This window comes from Pleurodeles waltl, chromosome 3_1, assembly GCF_031143425.1.
Source record: "Pleurodeles waltl isolate 20211129_DDA chromosome 3_1, aPleWal1.hap1.20221129, whole genome shotgun sequence".
Taxonomy (NCBI): domain Eukaryota; kingdom Metazoa; phylum Chordata; class Amphibia; order Caudata; family Salamandridae; genus Pleurodeles; species Pleurodeles waltl.
The window spans coordinates 970,531,776-970,555,391 of NC_090440.1; the positions used below are offsets into that span (position 1 = coordinate 970,531,776).

The window sequence follows — 23,616 nt, forward strand, 5'->3', positions numbered from 1 at the left end:
CAACAAATCTAGACTTGATTAGTTATCAGGCCTCACAGTAGAGCCAACTCCATGATTGGGAGGGCTTCGTTACCACACCTTGGATAGAGCGACTGTGCAGCAGGAGCAGTTTCCACACCTCCGAGCAGTGCCAGTTCTGTATTGGTGATCAGTTACCACACCCCACATAGTAGCACCAAGGTTTTTACTTTAAACTTATGGGCAGTTACTGGCAGGGCCATCCTGAACCGAAAACAGTATTAAAGAATGGAAGGGCATTATTTGAACACAAAGAAAATGGAAAGTAATGATAAAGTATGCAAAACAATTGCATCGTTATTGTCCAGGCAAAATGAATACATCAACACAAGTTTGCAAAACCTTTAGTTTAATAATTAAAATACCAATTAACTAGAAAAAAGATCTAGGAAGGGGGTCAATGGGTATTAAAGATAAGGAAAAAAAAAGCTAGAGGTCAAGTATCTCTATGGTGATTCCAATGAAAAAGAAATGGGACCGGAAGCCGGGCTTAAGAGCCAACAACAAACTAGGAGGTCAGAATGAATGAAAGATGGAGTAAAGCAGTTGGGAGATTTGCTAGTTTTGGTTGCATTACAGTAGATAGGAGACAAAAAAATTATTAAAAAGAGCGGGTGGGGCGCACATGGGTAAAGGCAAGGTGCACAGCGGTAATGAAGAAGTGGACAGTGTTCTCTACCAGAATGGATGTGAGAATTGGAAAAACTGTGGTATATACAAAATAAGAGTAGCTTAAAAAGTGATGGGCTTGCATTTCAAGCTAAAACGCCTTAAATTATGATGTTCTTTGTCAACTGTTACAGTTTGGCACAGCAAAGCCAGGTGTGTATTTGGGAACAGCTTTTGGACTTCATAGGAGAGCTAAGAGTTTGGAGTAAATGCCCATGTCTCACACCACATAGCCAACACTGCCAGTGAGAAAAGACAACACTGCCTGTGAGAAAAGACTCCTTGTGAAGCCAGCTCTGTGCTTTGGAGCAGTTACCAAAACCGTACCCTAGACCTCATTTACAAGGCCTTTGCACCACTGTTGCTTAAATATTTTTTTGATGCAACAGTGGCGCAAGCAGTGCTCTACACTGCTCCACATTTACAAAGTTACGCATTGGGCCCAATGCGTCAGTTTGTACAGCCTTCGTCACGGTGAAATTTACAACATTTTACTGCGTCATTCTGTGATTTTACTGCATAAAAATGTTACCGCCTGCTCAGAGCAGGTGTAAAATTGACACAGGGCTTTTCTCAATGGGGGTCTCCTGGCACGTCTTTTATTTTGATTTTTATGCCAGTCCAGCAATGCATGAGTTTAGCGCCACAGATGCATCAGAATTTCTGACACATCTGTGAAAACGTATGCCATGGAGCTCTGTATTGTAAATACAGTGCATCCATGGCATCCTTAGGGGGCCGTAGGGCAGTGCAATAAATCTGACGCATTGGAGCAGATGTGTCAGATTCCTGTAAATGAGGCCCACTATTTAAGAGCAATTGCCCGACCTCACACCAGCTGATGAGTTTGAGCACTGATATTCCGGCCACAGTGCCAACTCTTACTACCTCCAAAGCAGAGCCTGTTATCACACTCTGCGGTCTCTCCTACGTCAGTCTGAACATACTGCTTTACTAAGGAAGGAGGGGTGGGGTACGTGATGGTAGGAATTCAGTGATGTGCTTATAAGCTAATCTCGGTGGGGAAACACGTGCTTTCCACATCGTGCACCGGGCAAGATCAAGCCTATCTAAATTTCCCATGTTTCCACACTCCCTAAGCCTATGTAGACTAGGGTGTGACGGGTAGGAAGGCACAGAAAGCCCGGAGGTAAAAAAAAAAAATAAAAAAAAAAAGTTTATTTTGGAATCCTCGCAGCAACACCTGCGGACCTGCATGTACTCCTTAGGCTTTCTTGGTCTGCAGAAGAAGTGTGGCGTTGGGAATGAGCCCACACTCCTGCAGGGTTCTGGCGCCATCGCTGTACACGTGCTGGGGAAACGTGCTGATTATGTCATAAGAGCTCGCCCCGGGCTGCCTGCAAGATAAGAAAACGGAATTGTAAAACAAGGTCGCGCCGCGGTGGGTGGAGACTGGAGCTTATTTTTACTGCGCCGAGAGGGGTGACTTACCGGTGCGCATCCAGGTAGATACGGAGATCTGCAATGGTTTCTGTGAAAAGCATCTTCACGATGTATGTCTGGTCCCCTCGTTCAGATTTCACTCGCAGCGTTGTCAAGTTTGGAGCAGTGGGAGGCCGGTTCTGCTCTTCCACCTTCAACCTGAGTCCAGAAAATTGACATTTATCACGTATTTAGCGCCGAAGAAACATCAGACTCATTTAGTCACTAAGAAAGGTCGAGGCAGCGCTGCCACTTGGATGAAAGCGGCAGCAAAGTCTAGAGGGTAAACTAATATGGAGTAAAGAACACTTGCCTCTCTTGTAGTGCAGTAAGAGCTGGGGTGTCCACAAGGATAACACTGGATTTCTTTGTTCCATTAGATCCCTGAAATGAAGCAGAAAAACAGACTGTCAGCAAACATATGAAAGCTGCATCTCCCACGCCTCATACTCCAAGCAGCGGACTTCCTTAGGGACGATGCTGTAATCCGAGCAGGGCTTTCAGTCAGGACCACAATTTACAGACAGTTGGACCTCCAAAGAGCGATGTTATTCTGCGCTCAGGGCCGCTAAAAGGAACATTAGCGCGAGAATGGGGTTTTGGTGGGCAGTCGACCAAAGGGAGGCCCTGTACAGAGATAGGAGGGGAAGTGGCACAGAGCAGTGCTTAATTTGTGCTTGTTGCTTCCGGTGCTGAGCACCAGCACTTATTTTTGAGGGCCGGGGCTTATTCTTCGACCTAAAGCATTTGCTGTGAGCAAAAGACACATATGGGAAAGACGGATGAAGGGAAAAACGAAAAGCCGTCACAAAGGTAGAAAGTAGAAAGTTGTAAGAGTGAGCTGAAGGGGCAGGGAGTGGCTTTCTATGGATTGAAGAGGAACCAGATGGCTTCAGGATTACGCCGCCTCAGTATTCCGTGTTCACACATTTAATTGCAGCAGCTGCGTGTTTAAGAGGAGGGCTTTGGGCACCTGCACTTACAAATTAAGCACTGGCACAGAGTGAGGTGGTAGGCCTTGAAGGGGAGGCAGGCTGGGGTGCATTGCGAGCGGCAGTCAAAAGAGCGGATGACACCTCAGAAAGGGTCTTCATGCACCAACAAGGGCGAGACAATGCTGGTGGACGGGCCCACCTCCGAAGGGGTGAGAACACTGTGGCACAAGGGGATCACAGAGGAGGGGGGCAGGTGAGCGTCGAACAGCGGGAGGAGGGTGAAAAGAAGGGATACAAGGTGGGATTGGGGAAGGCCTCGGAGCTGGCTGCCCCTAAGGGTCCAGACTCTACCCTAGTGGCAGCTATGCTGGAGTGGAGCAAGGATGGAGATATAGGCGACAAGGGGGAGTCAGAGGAGGAGCTGTCAGGGGGGAATAGAGGCCAAGAGTTGAAGGTGGGGTGTTAAAACCCTAGAAGGTGTACTCAAGGATGGGGTGGGGCAAGACTGTGACGGCCAGGGCGCATGGGCGCAAGTACAAGGGAGATGCGACCAGTTAGCAGGAAAGAGGAGCAGGGATTAGAGTGGGGGTCGCAAGTGGCGCATTGCGAGGAGAGTGGCAGATAGTGCTGATTTCTGAAAATGGGGGCAACCCAGGCTTCACACTATAGGGTCCAGTACTCACAGCCTATGTTCTTCCTTTTTTGCAGGGGCGACCAAACAGCAGGTGAGCAGACTCAGGAGAGCACATTGCAGCTTCAGTGCGCTGAGGAGACTTGAAGGCAGAGTACAATGAGGCCAGTCGGATGGCTTTGTTGGCCCGCACAACCACTGATCCAAGAAGGTCTAGATTGGCCTTGTCAGTGCAACCATCGAGCGGGTTAAAAACACCCCTTAGCAAGGCACGGGACGCAGCTTCCCGCTTCAGAAGAATGGTTGGAGGGCATGGTAAGGCCCCCATTAGCACCAAGTGTATGTAAGTCATGACAGACACCAAAATTGGCATGCTGTGCATGATGAAAAATGTGTTGGGGGTACAGAGGTCTTTGAAGACACAAGCCTGGATTACGGATGAGGAGAGTCTGCAGGAGGGTGATTTGGTGGACGATGACATGCAGATTGAGAAAAATAGGTTGTGGCAGCAGGGGGTGGGCTTGGAGAAGGGAGAGGGGATCTTACCCAGCATGTGCACAGTATCATAATGAGACAGGTGCCGGTCGGCAATGGTACGGAGGACCCGGTGTGCTTAACCAAATGGGACAGCTGGCGAGATGGCAGGCTCCTGAGCCAGCACCGACCCCAGTGCCAGGTAACGAATTGGTGGATGGAGGGAAGGCCTCTAGCATGGTTTCAATTGGTGTGGATGCGAGAGAGGAGCTGGAGAGCAGGAACACTAGGTTGAGGAGGGGCCTTTATGTAAAGGTTACAGATGTGGGCATAGAAGACCACAGCAAAAAGAGCAAAGGTGAATCGGCGGGGCATGGGGATAGCAAACAGGAAGTTAGTGTACCTGATGGCGGGCACAAAATGAGCTACTGGGGGACAGCTGGCAGTGAGCACAGAATTGGAAAAGATCATTGGTGGGAACACAGGAGAGGGGAAAGTGGAAGGTAAAAATGATGGGCTTGAGAGCAAAGAGTTGAAGATTACATAGCTGCCTTACATGGGAGTGTCCAAATCTTTGGGCGCGCACTTAATGCTGGCCACCAAAGAAAGAATGTGGAAGGGAGAACATGTGGAGATGCTAAAACTCTTACACAGGGAGTTGCCGGCCAAAGAGGGGTCAAAGGAAAATTACAAGTTATTCAAGAGGCCAAAAGTGGCCTTGGCCATAGAAAATTGGACGGTGGCTTTCTTAATACGTGCCAGCGTGTATTGCGAAAAGTACACAGAGAAGTGCATGGCGCTGTTTAAATAAATGATGTCATAAGGAAGGCGCAGATTAATTACTGGGATATGCATAGACCCAATATGATGACGAATTCAGGGCATCCAGAGACACAATGGGGGTAGATAGGTCCTGATTTATGGCAAAATACGATGGGGCCATCTAAATTTGAGAAGACTGTTGTCACCATAAGTGAGCTGCTGATAGTGTACCGGCCCTTTCAGCAGCACCCCACCTGGAGAGGGGTAGGGAGACAAGGGACAAAGTGGTCAGATGGGAGCCTATTGGGATTCCAATAAAGGCTTGTGCATGAGGGAATATTGCAAATTCTGTCACAAATGTTCCAAGTGCTCAGAAAAACATGCCCTTATCAATTGTTAAGGTGTGGGGGGACAATCAGGCTCACCTGCAGGATAGTGGCAGTATGGGAACGCAAGGGCCCAGCAGCACAGGTGTCAGGTTTGTGGGGAGGTAGGGGGACACATGGATCTGGTGGCTAGGGCTCGTACACCAATTACATTGAAAAGGTTGGAATTCTGGCTACAAAAATATGACATCAGAGAGGGCACAGATTTACTGAGGGAGGGGTTCCACAGGGGATTCTGGCTGGGATACGAAGGCCAGAGGGTGCATAGATGGGCAAATAATCCAAAATCAGTGAGTGCCTGCAGGCAGGTGGTGAGAGATAAGTTGCGTAAAGAAAATCCAAGAGGGCAGGATGGCTGGATTGTTTGGTGAGTGGCCCATGCCTAGCTTGATCGTGTCTCTAATTGGTGTTATCCCCAAAAAGAAAAGAGGCGGTTCAGGTGCATACACAATTTATCATGGCCTGAGGAAGCATAGGTGAATTACTTTTTCTGGAAGATCAAGTCTCAGTGTCATACTCCTCTGTGGATGTGGCGCTCTCCTTGGTGGAGAAGGCGGGTCTAGGGGACACACATGGCATAAATCAACACCAATTTAACTTTTCGGTTGCTGCCAGTAGACCTGGAGGATTTTCAACTTTTGGGCATACAGTTTGAAGGGCATTGGGGGGAGGCATGGGTTCAGGTCTGTATTGGCAAGGGAAGTGGTGTGTGGAAAAATGGCCACAGGAGTGGAAGCGGGGAAAGGAGCATTGCCTTTTCAGAGGTCTTTCTTTTAATGGGGACGGTAACTCTCTGTCGGACGTTGTTGGCACACAGGAGGGTGATGTTTCAAATTGATACAAGGCAGTGGTGCAGGTGGTGAACCAGCAGTCTACAAGAGATGTGCAGCAGATGTTGAAGCTGCTGAGAGTTTGTATTGAGGTTCCTGAAGGAAGATATTCTTTTTCGGGCGAAAGGAGGGGGACAGGGACAGGACTTATATCCCTCAGGAGCATTGGACAGTAAGCAACAGATGATGCTTCAGCTGGTGGTAGGATCGTTGGCAGTGTCTACTAGGAAGTCTTATGCGCAGGCTTGGAAGGAATCTTTGGACGGTGGGGGGTGCACGAAGGAGACAAGAAGACTGAGCCAGGACAGAGGACGTGGTGCAGTTCATTTTTGTTACTAATTGAAAAGGACCTGTCAAGGATCACGATACTAGGAAAGCTGACGGGCATCATGTTCATGGGGAAGCTTTTTTGGGGTTACACGGCAATGGCAGGAGAGTTGGAAAGAAGGATGTTAGAAGGTTGGGCCAGGGAAGCAAGATGTATGGGGCTGATGAGGAGGCCACTAACTTGGAGTTTGTTTTGTGACGTACTCCTATGCCTGTCAGCGATATGTAGGGGTGAGGATGGATCTGTTTTTGTTTTGTTTTCAACTTTGAGGACAGATGTTTCTTGGAGCTTTTTGGGTGTCAGAGCTCTTAGGCAGCAAGGGGAGTAGGATTTTGCTATGGGAAGGAGTGAAGGGCTTAGGTTTGGGGCTTGAAGAACAAGTTACTCACCTTCAGTAACGCATTATCTGGTAGAGACAATATCTAGCTGCAGATTCCTTACCTTTAAATTTCCCCCAGACTTCAGACTGGATCTGGAAAATGTTGCGTGAGCAGTACCCCTGCGCGCCGTTGGGTGTCTTCGTTTAGTTCTGTGCGGCGTCCCTGGCGCCAGAAGTGACGTCACGATTACCTATATAGCCACCATCCAGGCTCACGGACGACAATTACTTTTCACGACTTTCCAATCTGAGAGCACAGAGCAATGAAGTGAACTGACGAGTGAGTGTCCAAACTAGGACCCTGAAAAGGGAACAATACTAGCCCTAGAAATCTGTCCGCAAAGCAGGGGTGCATGGGTTGGTGTAAGGAATCCCCAGCTACATATTGTCTCTACTAGATAATACAGAGCTGAAGGTAAGTAACTTGTTCATCTGATAGAGACTTCTAGCTGCAGATTCCTTACCTTTGAACAGATACCCAAGCCATACGATCCTGACAGTGGGCTGTAGACAAATTTAACTAGACTAAAAAGTCTTGTAGGACCGAACGGACAAAAGACCCATCTTTGCAGACCTGACTGTCCAGATGGTAGTGTTTGGCAAACATGTGCAGGGATGCCCACGTTGCTGCCTGGCAGTTGTCCAGGACTGCGACTCCACGAGCGAATGAAGTGGTTGCAGCTTTTCCTCTGGTAGAATGGGCCATTAAGTCCTCAGGAGGTGTCTTTTTAGCCAAGGCATAGCAGCTCATGATACAGAGTACGACCCAGGTCAAAATGGTTAGTTTCTGTACTACCCACCATTTTTTGCTCTAACATACCCCACAAAAAGTTGGTCATCCACCCAGAACTCTTTTGTGCAGTCTAGTCAGAACAGCAGCGTTCTTTTTCAGTCCAGACGGTGGAGTTGCTCTTTTTCTTTAGAAGGATGTGGAGTAGCGTAAAAGGTGGGCAGGGTGACAGACTCTCCAAGATGGAATGGAGGTCAACATTTTCAGAAGGATAAAGTCCTGTGTGCGAAGCACCAATTTGTCAGGGAACACAGTAAGATAGGGAGGCCTGGATGATAAAGCCCGCAGCTCACTGCCATTATTGCCACTAAAAAGGCTGCTTTGATCGTAAACAGCTGGAGGGGACAATTGTGTAGTGGCTCCAAAGGAGCACACATTAGATATGTGAGAACCAGGTTCAGGTCCCACTGTGACATGATGAAGGGTGAAGGAGGAAACAAATGTACAAGCCCTTTCAGAAACCTATTTACAATAAGAGACTTAAATAAAGAGGGTTGGTCAGACAGCTGAAGGAAGGCAGACAGAGCAGAGAGATAACCCTTAATAGTGCCAGAGCAGAGCCCTGTTGGGCAAGGGTGAAAATGAAGAGAAGAACACCAGAAAAAGAGGCCGAAAGGGGGTCAATAGACTTTTCTGTACAATATTTTAAATTTTTTTGACAATGGCAGGCATATACCATATACCGCTTGGCCGCCAAGATAACTTTACAGACTTTGGGAGGAAGGTCAAAAGCTATCAACTGTCGCCGCTCAAGCTCCACGCAAGGAGGCGAGGAGTTGGCAGGTTAGGGTGGAGGACTCTCCCCTGCTGTTGCGACAGAAGATCCTCCCAATGGGGCAGCCAGATCGGAGGATCAATGCTCATTTGCAGAAGATCAAGATACCAGACTATCCAAGTATAACATGGGCCCGGTTGCTCCTGATCTTCTTGAGATCTCTGAGCAAAAGTGGCATGGCCGGTAAGGCGTACAGGAGGCCTGAACTCCACTCGAGAGGAAAAACATCTCTGAGAGATAGCTTCCTTGGAAACTCTAACACGCAAAACTGCTGACATTGCGTTTTCTCTTCTGAGGTGAACAGATCTAACTAAGGCTGTCCTCACTGCTGAAAGAGTCCTTGCTTACCTTCGAATGGAGACACCATTTGTGGATGGCTAGGCGTCGATGGCTGAGTTTGTCTGCCCTGGTATTCAGAGAAGCTATCAGGTGTTGAACCACCAGGGTTATTCCCTGCTGTTCTAGCCATGTCCAGAGATGTAGGGCCTCTTGACAAAGAGTCCATGACCCCACCCCACCCTGTTTGTTGCAGTACCACATGGTTTTGTTGTCTGTGAACACCTGCACTAACTTCCCCTTGAAAGAGGGAAGAAATGCTTTCAATGCTAGTCGGATTGTATGGAGCTCCAGCAAGTTGATGTGGAGTCTGGATTCCGCCACACACCAGAGTCCTCTGATCTCCACCTTTCACAGATGGCTGCCCCATCCCAGGAGTGATGCATCTGTCACCACTGTTAGATCTGACTTGGGGAAGGGAGAGGAGTCTACCTTTGGTCCAATCTCGGTTCATAAGCCACCACTGCAGGTCTTTTGCAGTTCCCTTTGAGGTCTGGAACATGTCAGAGAGATTCCCCTGATACTATGCCCACTCGAACTTTAGATCCCACTGCAGAGCCTGCATATGCCATCTCGCATGATTCACCAGAAGGATGCAGGAGGCTATGAGGTCCAGCAGCCTCAGCCATTCTCACCAAAATCCAGGAATGAGGCTGAAACATTGGGATCATAATCTGAATATCCTGGACTTGCTGCTCTGGAGGATAAACCAGAAACTGCACTGTGTTCAGAACAGGTCCAATGAAAGGGAGCGTCTGAGAAGGACTCATGTGTGACCTTGGCACATTTATTGTGAACTCCAGCGAACACCAGATGAGGGCCGTAGTAGTCTGAAGGTGGTAGACGATAGTCTGGGGCAAGACTGCCTTCAACAGTCAGTTGTTGAGGTAAGGGAAGACTGAAACCCTTAACCTGCGCAGATGAGCTGCGACCACCACCATCACCTTGGTGAACACCTGAAGGGCGCTGGTAAGGCCAAAAGGAAGCGCAGTGAACTGAAAGTGCTTGTGGCCTACCTTGAACTGCAGGTAACACTTGTAGGCAGGCAGGATGGGGATGTAAAAATACGCATCTTGCAAGTCCAGCACTACCAGCCAGTCTGCTTGGTCTAGGGCAGACAAGACCTGAGCCAAAGTGAGCATCTTGAATTGCTCCTTTTTGCAGAAGAGATTTACGTTTTGCAGATCTAGAATAGGGCAAAGACCCTTGTTCTTTTTGAGTACCAGAAGGTTGTGGGAATAACAACTACTGCCTACTTCTGATATTGGAACCCTTTCTATAGCACTCTTGGGCAGGAGATTTGTAACTTCCTCTTGGAGCAAGCTCAGATGATCCTTCGCCAGCTGTTCTTGGGATGACAGTATAGGGGGAGGGAAACATTGGAAAGGGAGGGAGTAGCCCCTCTGAATGATCTGCAAGACCCATTTGTCCAAAGTGATGGACTGCCAGTGGAGGAGATGATGTTGGATTCTTCCTCCAACTGGGCTTGAACAACCAAACTAGGAGGGCTTATAGGCTGCAGCTGCTGTGGGGTTGGTGGCTGACGACTTTTGGCTACCAGACCCACAGGGTCAGAATGCACCATGTTTACGTCCTCACACAGCTTGGGGAATCTGCACAAGGGTGGCGCGCCACTTCCGTAGCCACGAAAGGGGCAAAAGGCAGATTGGGGGCGAGGTGCTACTGAGAAGCCCAAGGACTTGCCTGTAGTCTGCGAGTCCTTAAGGGCTCCAGCGCTGAATCTGCCTTTTTTCCAAAGAGACGAAACCTGTTTAAGGACATGTCCATGAGGTTGGCCTGGACATCCCCTGAAAAGCCAGATATTCTCAACCAGGTGTGGCGCCTTAAGGCCACCATCGATGAAACTGTTCTGCCCGGCGAGTCAGTCTTGTCCAAATCACACCTAATAGTGAACTTTTCTGCATCTCTCCCATCCTTTACTGCTTGGGAGAGGGTGGCCCGGGCCTCCTCTGGGACCTGAGACAGCACTTGCGCAACCGTATCACACAAGGTATGGGAATAACTGCCCAACAGGCATGCAGTGTTCACTGACTGCAATGGTAGGCTGGTGGAAGAAAACATTTTCTTGCCTAAGCTATCCAGCCTCTTGGATTTCCTGTCTGGGGGAGTGGCAGGGAACACGCCAGAGGAAGTTGAGACTTGGACTACCAAGCTCTCATGGGTGGGGTATTGGGTGAGGAAACTAGGATAACCCAGGGTAGTGCGATGGCAGTGGACAATTTTCCTGTTCACAGGAGCCCTTGTGCTGGGGTTAGACCATGTTCTCAGAAGGACATCGGTCAGCGCTTCATTAAAGGGCAATAGGGGTTCGGATGAGCACTTCGGTCAAGTGGTTACTCTTGACAGCCACTGAGGGAAGTTCAAGGTCAAGGACCTCCGCTGCCCCCTTCACCACCATTGCGTAAGATGTTCCCTCCTCCGAAGCCACAGTGGGTGGAGAGAACAAGCCAGTATCTGGAGAGGTGTCCAGTCAGAGGTGGCATCTCCTAGGTCCTCATACCAGTCCAATTATGTTGGGGTCTCCAACTGGTATTCTAAAGGGTCCAATGCCCTCTCCCACTCTCCCCCCATGCTTAGCTGCTTCATAAAACAGGCAAAGACCTCGGGCCAGTAAGCCCTGCCGGCGCTAGAACTGGCATCATTCGACACCGTTCAGACTCAGAGATGCTGGGGATGAGAATGGGTCTGGCGGTGTTGGGAGCATCAGCGTCTGAATTGGTGCTGGAGAAGGTTGTTGGCTCGACTTGCCCCTATCTGGATCCAAGATCGGATCTGTGAGACCCCATCGGTGCCGAGGCTGGAGCTGCCCAGTGCAGAACCTGATGGGGCCTCCCCCGATCCTGTGGGGCCGTAGGCGCTCCAGAGGGGTCAGCCCACTCAAAGACGAGATGCATGGCCTCGTAAAATTCTTTAAACTGAGCTGAGGTCGCTCCATCTCCCAGATATGGGTGAGGGAGACGCAGAGTCAGACCTGGCAATGGCTCCACAGAAATGTGCCTGGAATGCTAATGTTTCTCACTCGTCTCGTCGGTCGACGGATGAGGTGAAGTCGAAGTCTGCTTGGACTTCTTTTTCTTGTCTCTCTTCCCTGAGTGTCCAGAGGACCTCGAGTTGGATGAAGAGGACTTGGGCTCCGGGAGTGGTTCCGCGACCTTCTCGATCTAGACCGCGCTTTCTGGCGTCGCCGGGCTGCAAGCAGCTTTAGGGACCGCTCCCTCAAAGCTTTCAGCGCAATATGGCCTGGCAGTATGAGCATGATTTTGAGTTGTGGTTGCGCTTGATACACCATAAACCGATCAAATGGGGGTCCGTAACAGGGCGCCACACGGCTTAAAACCTGTCTTCCTTGAAGACATCCTCAACACACTCCAAAAATTGTCAACAAAAAGTTTAAAGAAAACTCTCAAAAGGAGACAGAGGGGTAGCTCGTCTCCGGATCACCGCTAACTGGTGTGGAAAGAAAAGAACTGACATCCAGTGAACCGGTTTTGCCCGTGAAGTGGGGCAACTCCTTACAGGCGAGCACCATGGCCACTATAGGGCCAGTTTTCACATATATGGATGACAAATCGGTTACAGCATTCCAGCTCTTAGTCGTCCTGAGCAGGTCACTTAGTTATTTGGGAGTTGAGTAAGAGGCTATGGAAAGCTTTCCATTTAGGATAGGAATGACCACAGAAGAGGGCAGTAGAGGCTGGAGTCAGGAGAATATCATGGGGCTGGGCAGATGGTCCTCTGAATATTTCTGCCAGTATGTTAAGGGGGGTGGGGGGGAGTCAGGGGATTTTTGAGCCATTATCATATTCTCCCTTGCTATTGCTGTGTTTCCGGTTTGGTTTCAGGCCTGGAGGCTGCAGGTTTATCCATATAGATTGTGGGTCACTCATTCATAAAACTGGAAAAGAGACAAGTGTGCCAGTGGAGTCATGGAGCGATTTTGGGGCTGGATTCCAACCTGTTCACAGTGCATTGTCATGGAAGGGGAGGTATGTGTTGGAAAAAAGTGTTGTCTTTCCTTTATCAAGCTGCTGGTAGGAGAGAAGTGTCCAGATGTACTAGTCCTTCATGTTGGTGAAAATGACTTGGTAGTGGAGAGGTGGTTGGCATTGATGAGGTCAAAGAAGGAGGAATTAAATAAGATAAAAATAGTGGTCAGGGTGTTACATTGTTTGGATAGAGTTTATTACTAGGAGGGCGGGGGGCTATCAAGTCGGCAGGGATCGATAAGGCCAGGAGGAAAATTAACAAGGAAAAGAGGGCCTTTTGTAGAGATTTTGGCATTGATAGGATAAAAAAGCATGCTGACCTGCGATACTGAGTTTGTGTTAGAGGGGACGGTGTCGACTTGTCTCATTATGGCATGGAGCTTAGAGAGGTTTTTGCCTCCACGTTGAATGTTGAACTTTGAGTGTCAGTGAGGGGAGCAGAAACAGACCAGTTAGAGTGTTTTTCTGGGCGGTGGTTGGCCAAGAAGTTGCCATGAGTTTTAGCAAATTTTATTGTTGTTGACAGCTGTAAGCCAGGCTGAAGGGGAACGGGTGGACAAGCTCATGACTAGACAAGGCAGGAAGGAATCGTTTTTTACCTGTAACTCCTGTTCTCTCATAGGGGAATTTCCATGATGTCATAAGCACTGAATAGGCCCGCCCACGTGCTGGGACTCCCGAGCAGTTCTCTAATATATTTTCTTAAATGGAGATTTTTCACCTTTCTTTAGGAAGGCCAGTAAAGACACTTAGGAAACAGACAGATAATGCAGCCTAAATAGCTAGGCTACAATGGCCAAATTCTTCATCATGAAGTCAAAAAAGAGCCATTACATAAAATGAGCATACTTTAAGATGTTTTGGAAACAGTACAAATCTCCACAACCCCATTTTTATGACAGAATCGAGAGCAGGCAGGGCAGAGAAGCCTCATAGGCTGTAATTATATGGCTAAAATAGAAGCTGTGCCTTTAAGAACCCAGAGACTACCAGTATCCCATCATACCCAGCTGGTGGCAGTTGCTTCACTTCTTTTTGAAGGCGATGTGGGATATATAAAGATTGCAAGGACACCTCTGTCCATTCCACTGGGGAAGAGGGAGGGTTGCTTATGAATTATCATGGAAATTTTGCCTACGAAAAAACAGGAGTTAGAGGTGAAAAACTCTTCCTTCTCTCGCAGGGTATAGTCATAAGCATTGAATAGAGTAGCAAGCCCATCTCACATATTGCGGTGGAGAAGACAGATAGTCACTACACAGTTTAGGCAAACAGATTTTGGGGGGAAGCCTGCCCTACTTGAACATCTGCTCTAGCATTGGAGTCTAGGAAGTAGTGTTTGGTAAAAGTATGCCCTGATTTCTAGGTAACTTCTCTGCAAATTTCTGGAAACTGGATATTGCGTAGTAAAGCAGCAGCAGTTGCTTTCCTGCTAATAGAGTGTGCCTTAAGTTTAGGTTCCAGTGATTTATGAGCTTTTTGATAGCACAACAAAATACATTAAAATATCCATCTGGATATAGATTGTTTGGAGGTGGCTAATCCAGTGCGAACCGGACCATAGTTAATAAATAATTGGTCTGTTCAACGGATATCTCTTGTCGAGATAACATTTCAGAATCCTCCTAACATCTAGTGAATGGAGAAATCTTTCTACTGGAGTAGGATTCTGAAAGAATGTACGCATTGAGATAGACTGGTTTGCATGGAAGCCCGACACTACCTTAGGAAGGAATTTCGGATGAGTTCTCATAACCACTATGATAAAATGAAAGACAATGTATAGTTCATGAGAACATAGTGCTTGTATCTCTCTAACCCGGCGAGCAGATGTTATCACTACCAGGAAAGCTGTCTTCCTTGTATGATGTTGTAGGGAAGCTTTGAAGATGGGTTCAAAGGGATCCCGGATAAGACGAGAAAGGACTATATTGAGGATATCCATGCAGTCTTGTGGCAAGTTCAAGTGTCCATACTGCACTAGCTCAGGAGCCATGCCGCCAAATTTAAGGAGGAGAGATTGAGGTGTACCAACTGTCCTCCAAATTTCATTAGTAGGTCTGGCCTGCATGGCAGCTTGAGATGTGGACGATGTGACTGGTGAAGAAGGTCCAAGAACCACCATTGCCATAGCCACTCTGGAGCAATTAGGATCATCCTGGCTTTAGCATGAAACAGCTTGATCAGGACTGCTGGGATAAGGGGAATCGGCTGAAAGGCGTAAAGAAATTTGACGGACCAGTCGATCCATAGAGCATTCCCAAGCCTCTTTGAATGGTAATACCTGGAGGCGAAGTTGTGGCATTTTCTGTTATCTGCTGTGTCAAACAGGTGGCTAGAGGGGGTGCCCCACAAGCAGAAGATACTTTTAACGTATTCATCGTGCGAGACCCACTCGTGATTTTCACTGAAAGCTCTGCTGAGAGCGTCTGCTTTAACATTCTGGACGCCTGGGAGGTGAGTGTTTGTTACCCTCAGATTCCTGGCCAAAAGCTATTTCCAAATCGTCTGGTCCTCTAGTGAGAAGGCTCTGGACCCGGTGCCTCCTAGCTTAAACAGGTAGTACATGGTGGTTGTATTGTCCATCTGAACAAGCAGGCTGTCGGAAGGGAACAATGCTTGCAAGGCCTTGAGCGCCAGATGAACAGCGCAGAGCTCGAAGAGCTATATATATGGTATGTCATCTCTCTCTGAGACCATGATCCTTGAATCTGGAGGTGATCCATGTGAGCTCCCCATCCGAGCAGTGATACATCCGTCACAATGGTTATAGAAGGGACCAGTTGGTGAAACTGCATCCCTTGAAGGAGATTGCTTGGAGAACACCACCACTTGAGGGAACGTAACGCATACAAGGAGAGTGTGATCCTGTCCTCCCACTTGCCCATCAGCTGATCTCACTGGTCCTCTAGACACTCCTAGAGAGGTTGCATGTGGAGATGAGCATTGGGAGTGAGAAAGATACAGTAGGCCATCAAACCAAGAAGAGATGAGACTGCTCTTGCTGTCGGATGAGGTACCCTTCTGAGAGTCTGACATTTCAGAAGGATTGATAAGTGTACCTCTTACGAAGCACACACCTTTGTGTTCAATGTTGTCAATGGAGGCCCCTAAGCAATGCAACGTCTGGACTGGAGTTGACATGGACCTGTTGAAGTTGATATGAATACCAACCCGATGAAGGAGCTTGCAAGTCCAACTGAAATGTAGTTGGGCTTCATGAGAAATGGACGCCTTCATGAGCCAGTCGTCTAGATAGGGGAAGACGAAGATTCAGTGTTTTCTTAGACATGCTGCCACCACAGCCATGCACTTGGAGAATGTTCTGGGTGCTGACTTGAGGCCAAGTGGTAGTACTGTGTTCTGGTAATGGTCATGCCCCACAAGGAACCTGAGAAATTTTCGATGCTTTTTGACGATGGGAATGTGGAAATATGCATTGTGAAGATCGATGGAGTAAAGCCAATCTCCCTGGGGTGTATCTGATGTAAAGCCAGCATCCTGAATTTCTCTTTCCAAATCCACTTGTTGGTGACTTTGGGATCAAGAATGGGTCTGAATTTTTGTTTGTCTTTCTTTGGTACTAGGAAATACTTGGACTGCCATCTTTTGCAACAGGATGTTGACTTCTGTTCTGAGTTAGTTGAGATGGATGGTTTTGGTGGAATGGCATGGTGGTGGGGTGGTAAAACTGAAACAGTACCCATTCTTCATAATATTCAGAACCTAGGCGTCTGATGTCATGCCATTCTTCCAGGTAATGTGCAATGCTTCCCCCTACTGGAGTGGATAACAAAAGAGGGGGAAGGGAGGACACATGGTTTTGTGGCTGATGTTTGTTTACTACCTTGGGTGAGCTGTTGGGCAGTGCATCCTCTTGTCTGCTTGTGCTGTGGTTGGTAGGATCTCTGATGTTGTTGTTGAGATCTATTCGGAAGCCAATGAGGGGTTTTGAACCCTCTGTGAGTAAAATCGACGCTGGTAGGGTCAGAACGATTTGCGCTGTTCCCTGGGTTGTTCCAGACCCGCAGCTTTTAAAGTGTCCATTTCAGTTTTCATTCTTGCCATCTTGTCGTCAGCATGGCTGCCAAATTATGTAGAACCTGAGAATGGCAAATTTTGGATGCAGTGTTGCGCTTCTGGTTTTAAAGATGTCAGCCGGAGCCAAGCATGCCTCCGCAAGGTGACTCCCTGACAACCACCATGTGCAACAAGGAGGGAAGAATCCACAGCTACACTGATAATTTGATTTGAGACCATTGCATCCTTGTTGACGATCTCCAGGAAGCCTTCCCTTTTGTCAGGTCTCAGCAAAATGCTGGATTGAATCCTAAAGGGCTCGGTCATACTTGCCCAAGAGGGTTGTAGCATTGGCTGACTTCATTGAAGTGGCCTCTGTACTGCAGAGTTTGCGGCCTACCGAGTTCCATTTCTTTTCTTCTTTTCTGGAGGTCAAAAGGATGATGGAGAGGTGGAATGGACTTTTTTTGCAGCCAAAACCATGATGAAGTCGGTTGAGGATCAGTACAAAGAAATAATGGGTCTTGATCAAGAGTTCAGTATTTATTTTAAAGCCTGGATGGGGCAGACTTAGCTATGGTTAGAGTTAGGAATAAATCCATGACTGGCTCAAGGAAACCTGGAAGCAATAACCTTGAAGCTATATGCTGATGTAGCATCTCAACGATTACCAATGTGGACAGTGTGGGTACCAACATCGGTATGTTGAGTTTTGCAGCCCCTCAGACTAGCACCTCTTGAAAGGTAGTAATATCATCTACCAGAGAGACACGAGGCAGTGGAGAGTCCGATAATGTTGGTGAATAGTCTCTTGTAGAAGAAGAGGAATGATCAGTATGCCTTTAATGGGAACGTGACCTTGGCCTATGGTAAGATCCATGACCGTGATGGTTATGTCTTGACGTAGTAGAAGAGCATCCCAGTGTGCGATGACCATGATAAGAGTGGCAGTGCGATCAGGAGCAGGTTCCAGGCCTGGGAGCTGGAGTGCTTCTAGGTACTGGAGGAGGCGGTACAGGAGGCGGCGCTGATGGTAGAGGAAGCACCAGTGTTAGAGGTGGAGCCATCGGAGGAAGGGAAGCAGGTGGAGGAGGTGAAGATGGAGGAGGAGATGGAGAGGATGATAACTCAACCAGAGAAGGTGATGCCTTAGATGAAGAATAAATTCTTCTCCTCTTTCTCCACTCCCTCCTCGACATTGACAGACTCCTCGATGTCAACCTTTCACATTGATGTTTAACCCTCAACATCGACCGTCCACGCTGTCTCGATGGCTACCGGCACTTCTCGGCGAGAAGACACTTCTTGACGTCATATGCCGGCAATGGATCAACGGCAAATAATCCCTCGACGTCGACTGATGTGTCGATGGCAAATGTCGCCACTTCCTTGATGTCGAAAAAGTTGGCGCTGTACCCTTCCTCAACGTCGATCCTCTTGACGGGAACCAATGTCTTCTCTGGCCTGAAACATGATTCTCAGACCTTCCATGTTCACTGGAAGCTGAGGGAAGAGCCCTGATGGAAGACTGACCTTCTCCTCTCTGTAATTCCCCACTGGTAGGCTGTGTTTGCTGGCGATGTCTCTGTTCTCTCTCTTGAAGGCGAATGTTCTCTCTGTTGCGCAGAGTGCACCTGGAAAACATCCTGCAGATGTCACAGGTGTAATGGTAAGCAGATGATACAGAGTTCATGAGAGTCTGTTTTCGCATTTTTCCTGCAAAAGCAAGGATACTCATCAAACAATAAAGGCATTTTATTTGACAAAATTCCTCCGTTTTCTGTAAAAAAATAACAGAAAAAGGAGGAATGGTTAAAAGACGTTGTGTAAAGGTGTTGTCACCAATTTCGGAGAAAAATGTTTTCAGAAAAAAACCTATAAAAGGTCGAGCTCAATGCTTCAGGGTTCTGTCAGGAAGAAAAAAGAACTGAAGCAACTGCCACCAGCTGGGCATGATGGGATACTGTTAGTCTCTGGGTTCTCAAAGGCGCAGCTTCTATTTTAGCCATGTAATGATAGCCTTTTAGGCTACTGTTCCCTGCTCTTCCTCATTTCTGACATAAAAAGGGGTTTGTGAAGGAGATTTATGTAACAGCCGTTTTTTTTAAATTCATGATGAAGAATTTGGCCATTGTAACTGTAGAAAGCTGACCTGGTGTGTGGTGGGTACCTATGGTACTTATACGTTATACCAGGTATTCCCTTTTAGTGAACTGTAGGCAGTGTCTAGAAGCTAGGCTGTGTAGAGGTAGGTGTGGATGAGCAACCAAGGCTTATCTAGAAGACATGCAAAGCTCATGCAATACTACTGTAGTCACGCAGCACTTACGCACATTAAAGAAAACACTCAGTATTTTTGGAAAAAATCACCACAAAGTACTAGACAGGAAACCCATCCTTTGAAGGTAAGTAATACACTAAGGGGGTCATTCTGACCTCGGCGGTAAAAGGCCCTTACCGCCGGTCAGAAGACCGCCATAACACCGCCACGGCCGCGGTTAACCGCCACAGTCATTCTGACCCACAACGGCCAAACCTCCAAAATTCCGTCCTCCACTGCAGCCCGCCACATCAGCGGGCAGCGATAAACTGGAGATGACCAAACCTCCACCGTCACGCCAACAGAAATACGCCCATGCCATTACGACCCACGAATCCACACGGCGGTCATTCAAACGCGGTATTCCATTGGCGGTACACACCGCGGCGGTCAGAATACACACACATCACCAAAACACAGCCACATTGGACAATTTGAAATACACACACCTGATACACATACACACACCACTCCCACACAATCAACCAACTATAAAACACACACCTACATCACCCACAAACCCCTGCGACCATAATTACTGAGAGAAGGAGAGAGAGACACAGCAGACAATCCAAAGCTAAGCACACTGAGGCACACTACACCATCACACACACCACATAGTAGCACAAAGCACCACTCACCAACATACTCATCATCACATACACCACCCCACACCTCACCCACACCACCCCATGGCACCCCAAAGGCACCCACGCTTTTCGGACCAAGAACTCCGGGTCATGGTGGAGGAAATCCTAAGAGTGGAACCCCAGCTCTTCGGCTCGCAGGTGCAGCACACCAGTATAGCTAGGAAGGCGGAGCTATGGCAGCGGATCGTGGACAGGGTCAACGCGGTGGGACAGCATCCCAGGAATAGGGAGGACATACGCAAAAGATGGAACGACCTACGGGGGAAGGTCCGATCGATGGTCTCCAGGCACAACATCGCGGTCCAGAAGACTGGCGGCAGACCCCCACCCACCCCTCCCGAATTCACATCGTGGGAGCAAGACGTCTTGAACATCCTGTATCCTCAGGGCCTCGCAGGAGTAGCCGGAGGAATGGACTCTGGTAAGTCCAATCTCAACTACTATATCCCCCCCACCCCACCAGCATGCCAACCCACACCCCCACCCTCACCCCCAACCCCCCAGCACACATCCTCCCTGACAATGTCTCACCAGCACAACCCACCCATCCCAACACCAACTCCTGCATGCCAACACAAATCATGGGCACCCATCACCTAAGCATGACCACTGCACTAACCCCCCCCCCCCCCACTAACTACCCTCACAACACCTCCCTCAAGGGAATGCCTGCACTGGGGGACAAGGGCACCCATAACACGCACGCTATTGTACACACAGAAACAATAACCAAACTCTCTTACCCCATGCAGGACCCGAACGACAACACACCAGCCAGGAGGGTCCAGAAGTGTCCATCCCACCACCGGAACAGGCCCACACTGAGGATAGCAGCTCTGTCGACAGTGAACCTGATGCCCAGCCCGGACCATCGGGGACCTCTGGGCAGTCGGTTCCCCTCAGGCAGCCACAGGCCACACCAGACCCGACCCCCTCTGCCAACACCAGCACAGCTCCCACCCAGCGGGCCCATGCCTCTGTCTCTAGGACAGCTCAATCAGCGGTGTGTCTGCCACTACAGGGCACCCAGGCTAACCCAACACCCCAACAACAACAGGGACCTGGGGGCAGTGGTAGCGGGCACACCGTCCAGGGGACAGAGGCCGGGGGAAACCGGGCAGCTCGGAGGGCTGCTGTGCGACAGGGGGGGGAGGAGAGGCCCAGGGAACCCACTCTCCAAGAGGCCCTCACCACCATCATGGGGGCATACCACCACTCCCAAGAAACGATGGCGACGGTACTGGCCAGGTTCACTGAGATCCAGGCACAGCAGGAGGAACGCTACATGGGGTTCAGGGAGGAGCTGAGAATCATCGGGACCGCAATGGGGACCATCGTCCTGGCCCTCCACAGGATAGAGGACGCGTTGCGGGACCATGGTGCACCACACAGGGCCCCTGTCACTAGCCCGGACCAGGAACAGCCTACCACCTCCGCCGGCGCTAGTGGACAGGAGGTCCCAACACCTCGACAGCCCCCCAGAACCCCACCTCCTGCTGAAGAACAACCACCCCGTAAGAGGAGCCTGAGACCAAAAAAAAAGACAGAGTAGGATGTCAAGACCCCCGCCAGGAGGACATACCCCCTCAAGTCTTCCCACTGTCCCACATTGCCACCCTGTCCAACCATGAACTGCCTATGCTCCATCCTTCCACAGGCAAAAGGACAATGCACCTGTGAGACTGAGAACTGGACTCTGCCATGGATATTCCTCCACCCCCACCCATCACCCTTAGAATCACATGTACCGATATCTAGCACTGTAAATAAAGCACATTTTGCACACAAATCTGTTTTGAGTCATGCTGTATTATTAACAAATGTATTACATATTACTGTTCGATTTCTGTTCTGTCAATTAGTCATGACAACATACCAATGTCAATACGCTGTAGTTCATGGGCGAACCAAGCAGAAGTCAGGTACTGAGTCAGACAGCACTGAGAAGGGAAGGGAAAGGCAAAAATTAATGAAAAACATCTGTGGGGAACTACAGAAAGTACAGATGCAGGAGGCTATAAGCAATTGTGAAATGGCGTGGGTGATTCTTACCTGTGTGTTACTGGAAATACTGTTGTATCACTCTGTCCCTATTGTCTGTGTCGTCCTCAGAGTCTTCCTCCTCTTCACTCTCCACAGGCTCCACGGCTTCTACAACACCACCATCTGGACCATCCTCCTGCAGGAAAGGCACCTGGCGTCGCAAAGCCAGGTTGTGGAGCATACAGCACGCCACGATGATCTGGCACACCTTCTTTGGTGAGTACATTAGGGATCCACCTGTCATATGCAGGCACCTAAACCTGGCCTTCAGGAGCCCAAAGGTTCGCTCAATCACCCTCCTAGTACGCCCATGGGCCTCATTGTACCATTCCTCTGCCCTGGTCCTGGGATTCCTCACTGGGGTCAATAGCCACGGCAGGTTGGGGTAACCAGAGTCACCTATTAGCCACACACGCTGTCTCTGTAGCTGTTCCATCACATAGGGAATGCTGCTATTTCGCATAACATACACGTCATGCACTGACCCAGGGAACTTGGCATTTACATGGGAGATGTACTGGTCAGCCAAACAGACCACCTGGATATTCATTGAATGGTAATTCTTCCTGTTCCTGTACACCTGTTCATCGTCATTTGGGGGGACTAAAGCCACATGGGTCCCATCAATTGCACCAATGATGTTGGGGATGTGTCCAAGGGCATAGAAATCAGCTTTCACTGTAGGCAAATCACCCTCCTCTGGGAATATGATGTAGCTCCGCATGAGTTTCATCAGGGCAGACAACACTCTGGATAAGATCTTGGAAAACATAGGCTGAGACATCCCAGATGACATGGCCACTGTTGTCTGGAATGAGCCAGTTGCAAAGAAATGGAGGACAGACAGAACCTGCACTAGAGGGGGAATTCCTGTGGGTTGGCGGATGGGGGACATCAGGGCTGGCTCCAGCTGGGCACACAGTTCATGGATGGAGGCTCGGTCAAGTCGGTATCGTAGTATTATGTTGCGTTCTTCCATTGTGGACAGGTCCACCAGCGGCCGGTACACGCGAGGATTCCTCCTTCTCATCGCTAGTCCCAGCGGACGGTGCCTAGGAAGGAGAATATGGAGTACAGAGTCAATCCACTCACAGGTACGTACAACACAGCTTGCACAGTACAGGTAAATGTATGGTTTGATATGTTTGTATGTGTGCCATTGCAAGGCCTAGGCCTGTGTGACGCATTAGAAATTAAGCCATGTGGGCCCTTGAAATGGCCGATGCCTGACCTGTGAAGTGGGACAATGGGATGTGAGGTCACTGCGCTGGCGGGGCACACCGTGGCGGTAGGCGGTCGAAGACCGCTGTGCGAAGACGCATTGGTTAACATTGAAGCCTATGGGTTTCAGGAGCCAATGACGATGTGCGCCGGCGGTCGCGGGACGCACCGCCGCGGTACGCACCGCCGCGGGCGTGACCGCCATTTTCTATCTGCTCAATCATTCGAGACCTGATCATCCATAGGAGAGGACCTATACTGCAAGTGCTGCTGTGAACTCGGTCTGGAAGTGACAATGGCTGCTGCTACTGGTGAAAGGGCCCCCGCCTTCAGTTCAGAAGAGTTGGAGAAGCTCGTGGACGGGGTCCTCCCCCAGTATGCGCAACTCTACGGTCCTCCAGACCAACAGGTGAGTACACTCAGTGCACATTGAATGGGTTATGCCTGTGTGGAGGGGGGGGGGATGTAAGTTGGTGGGGTGTGGAGGGAATGGGGAGTGCAACGCACGACAGATGAGAGAATGGGAACCATGACAAGGTTGGGGAGGGGGGGGCATGTACTCCAAACATGCAGATATGTGACGGTTTCTCTTTCCCACC

The 23,616-nt window shown here is 49.2% G+C and overlaps 1 protein-coding gene across 1 annotated transcript in view; it reads right to left on the reverse strand.

The window, feature by feature from the left end:
- Nucleotides 1–350: 350 nt before the first annotated feature.
- Nucleotides 351–23,616, reverse strand: part of UBXN11 (UBX domain protein 11) — a 379,872-nt gene continuing 356,606 nt past the window's right edge. The window contains exons 12-14 of the mRNA XM_069224030.1: nucleotides 2,444–2,514; nucleotides 2,140–2,289; nucleotides 351–2,045 (exon numbers count right to left, since the gene is read on the reverse strand). Of these exons, the coding sequence (XP_069080131.1) occupies nucleotides 1,913–2,045; nucleotides 2,140–2,289; nucleotides 2,444–2,514 (354 nt within the window). The 3' untranslated portion in view covers nucleotides 351–1,912. The remainder of the gene's footprint in view (nucleotides 2,046–2,139; nucleotides 2,290–2,443; nucleotides 2,515–23,616) is intronic.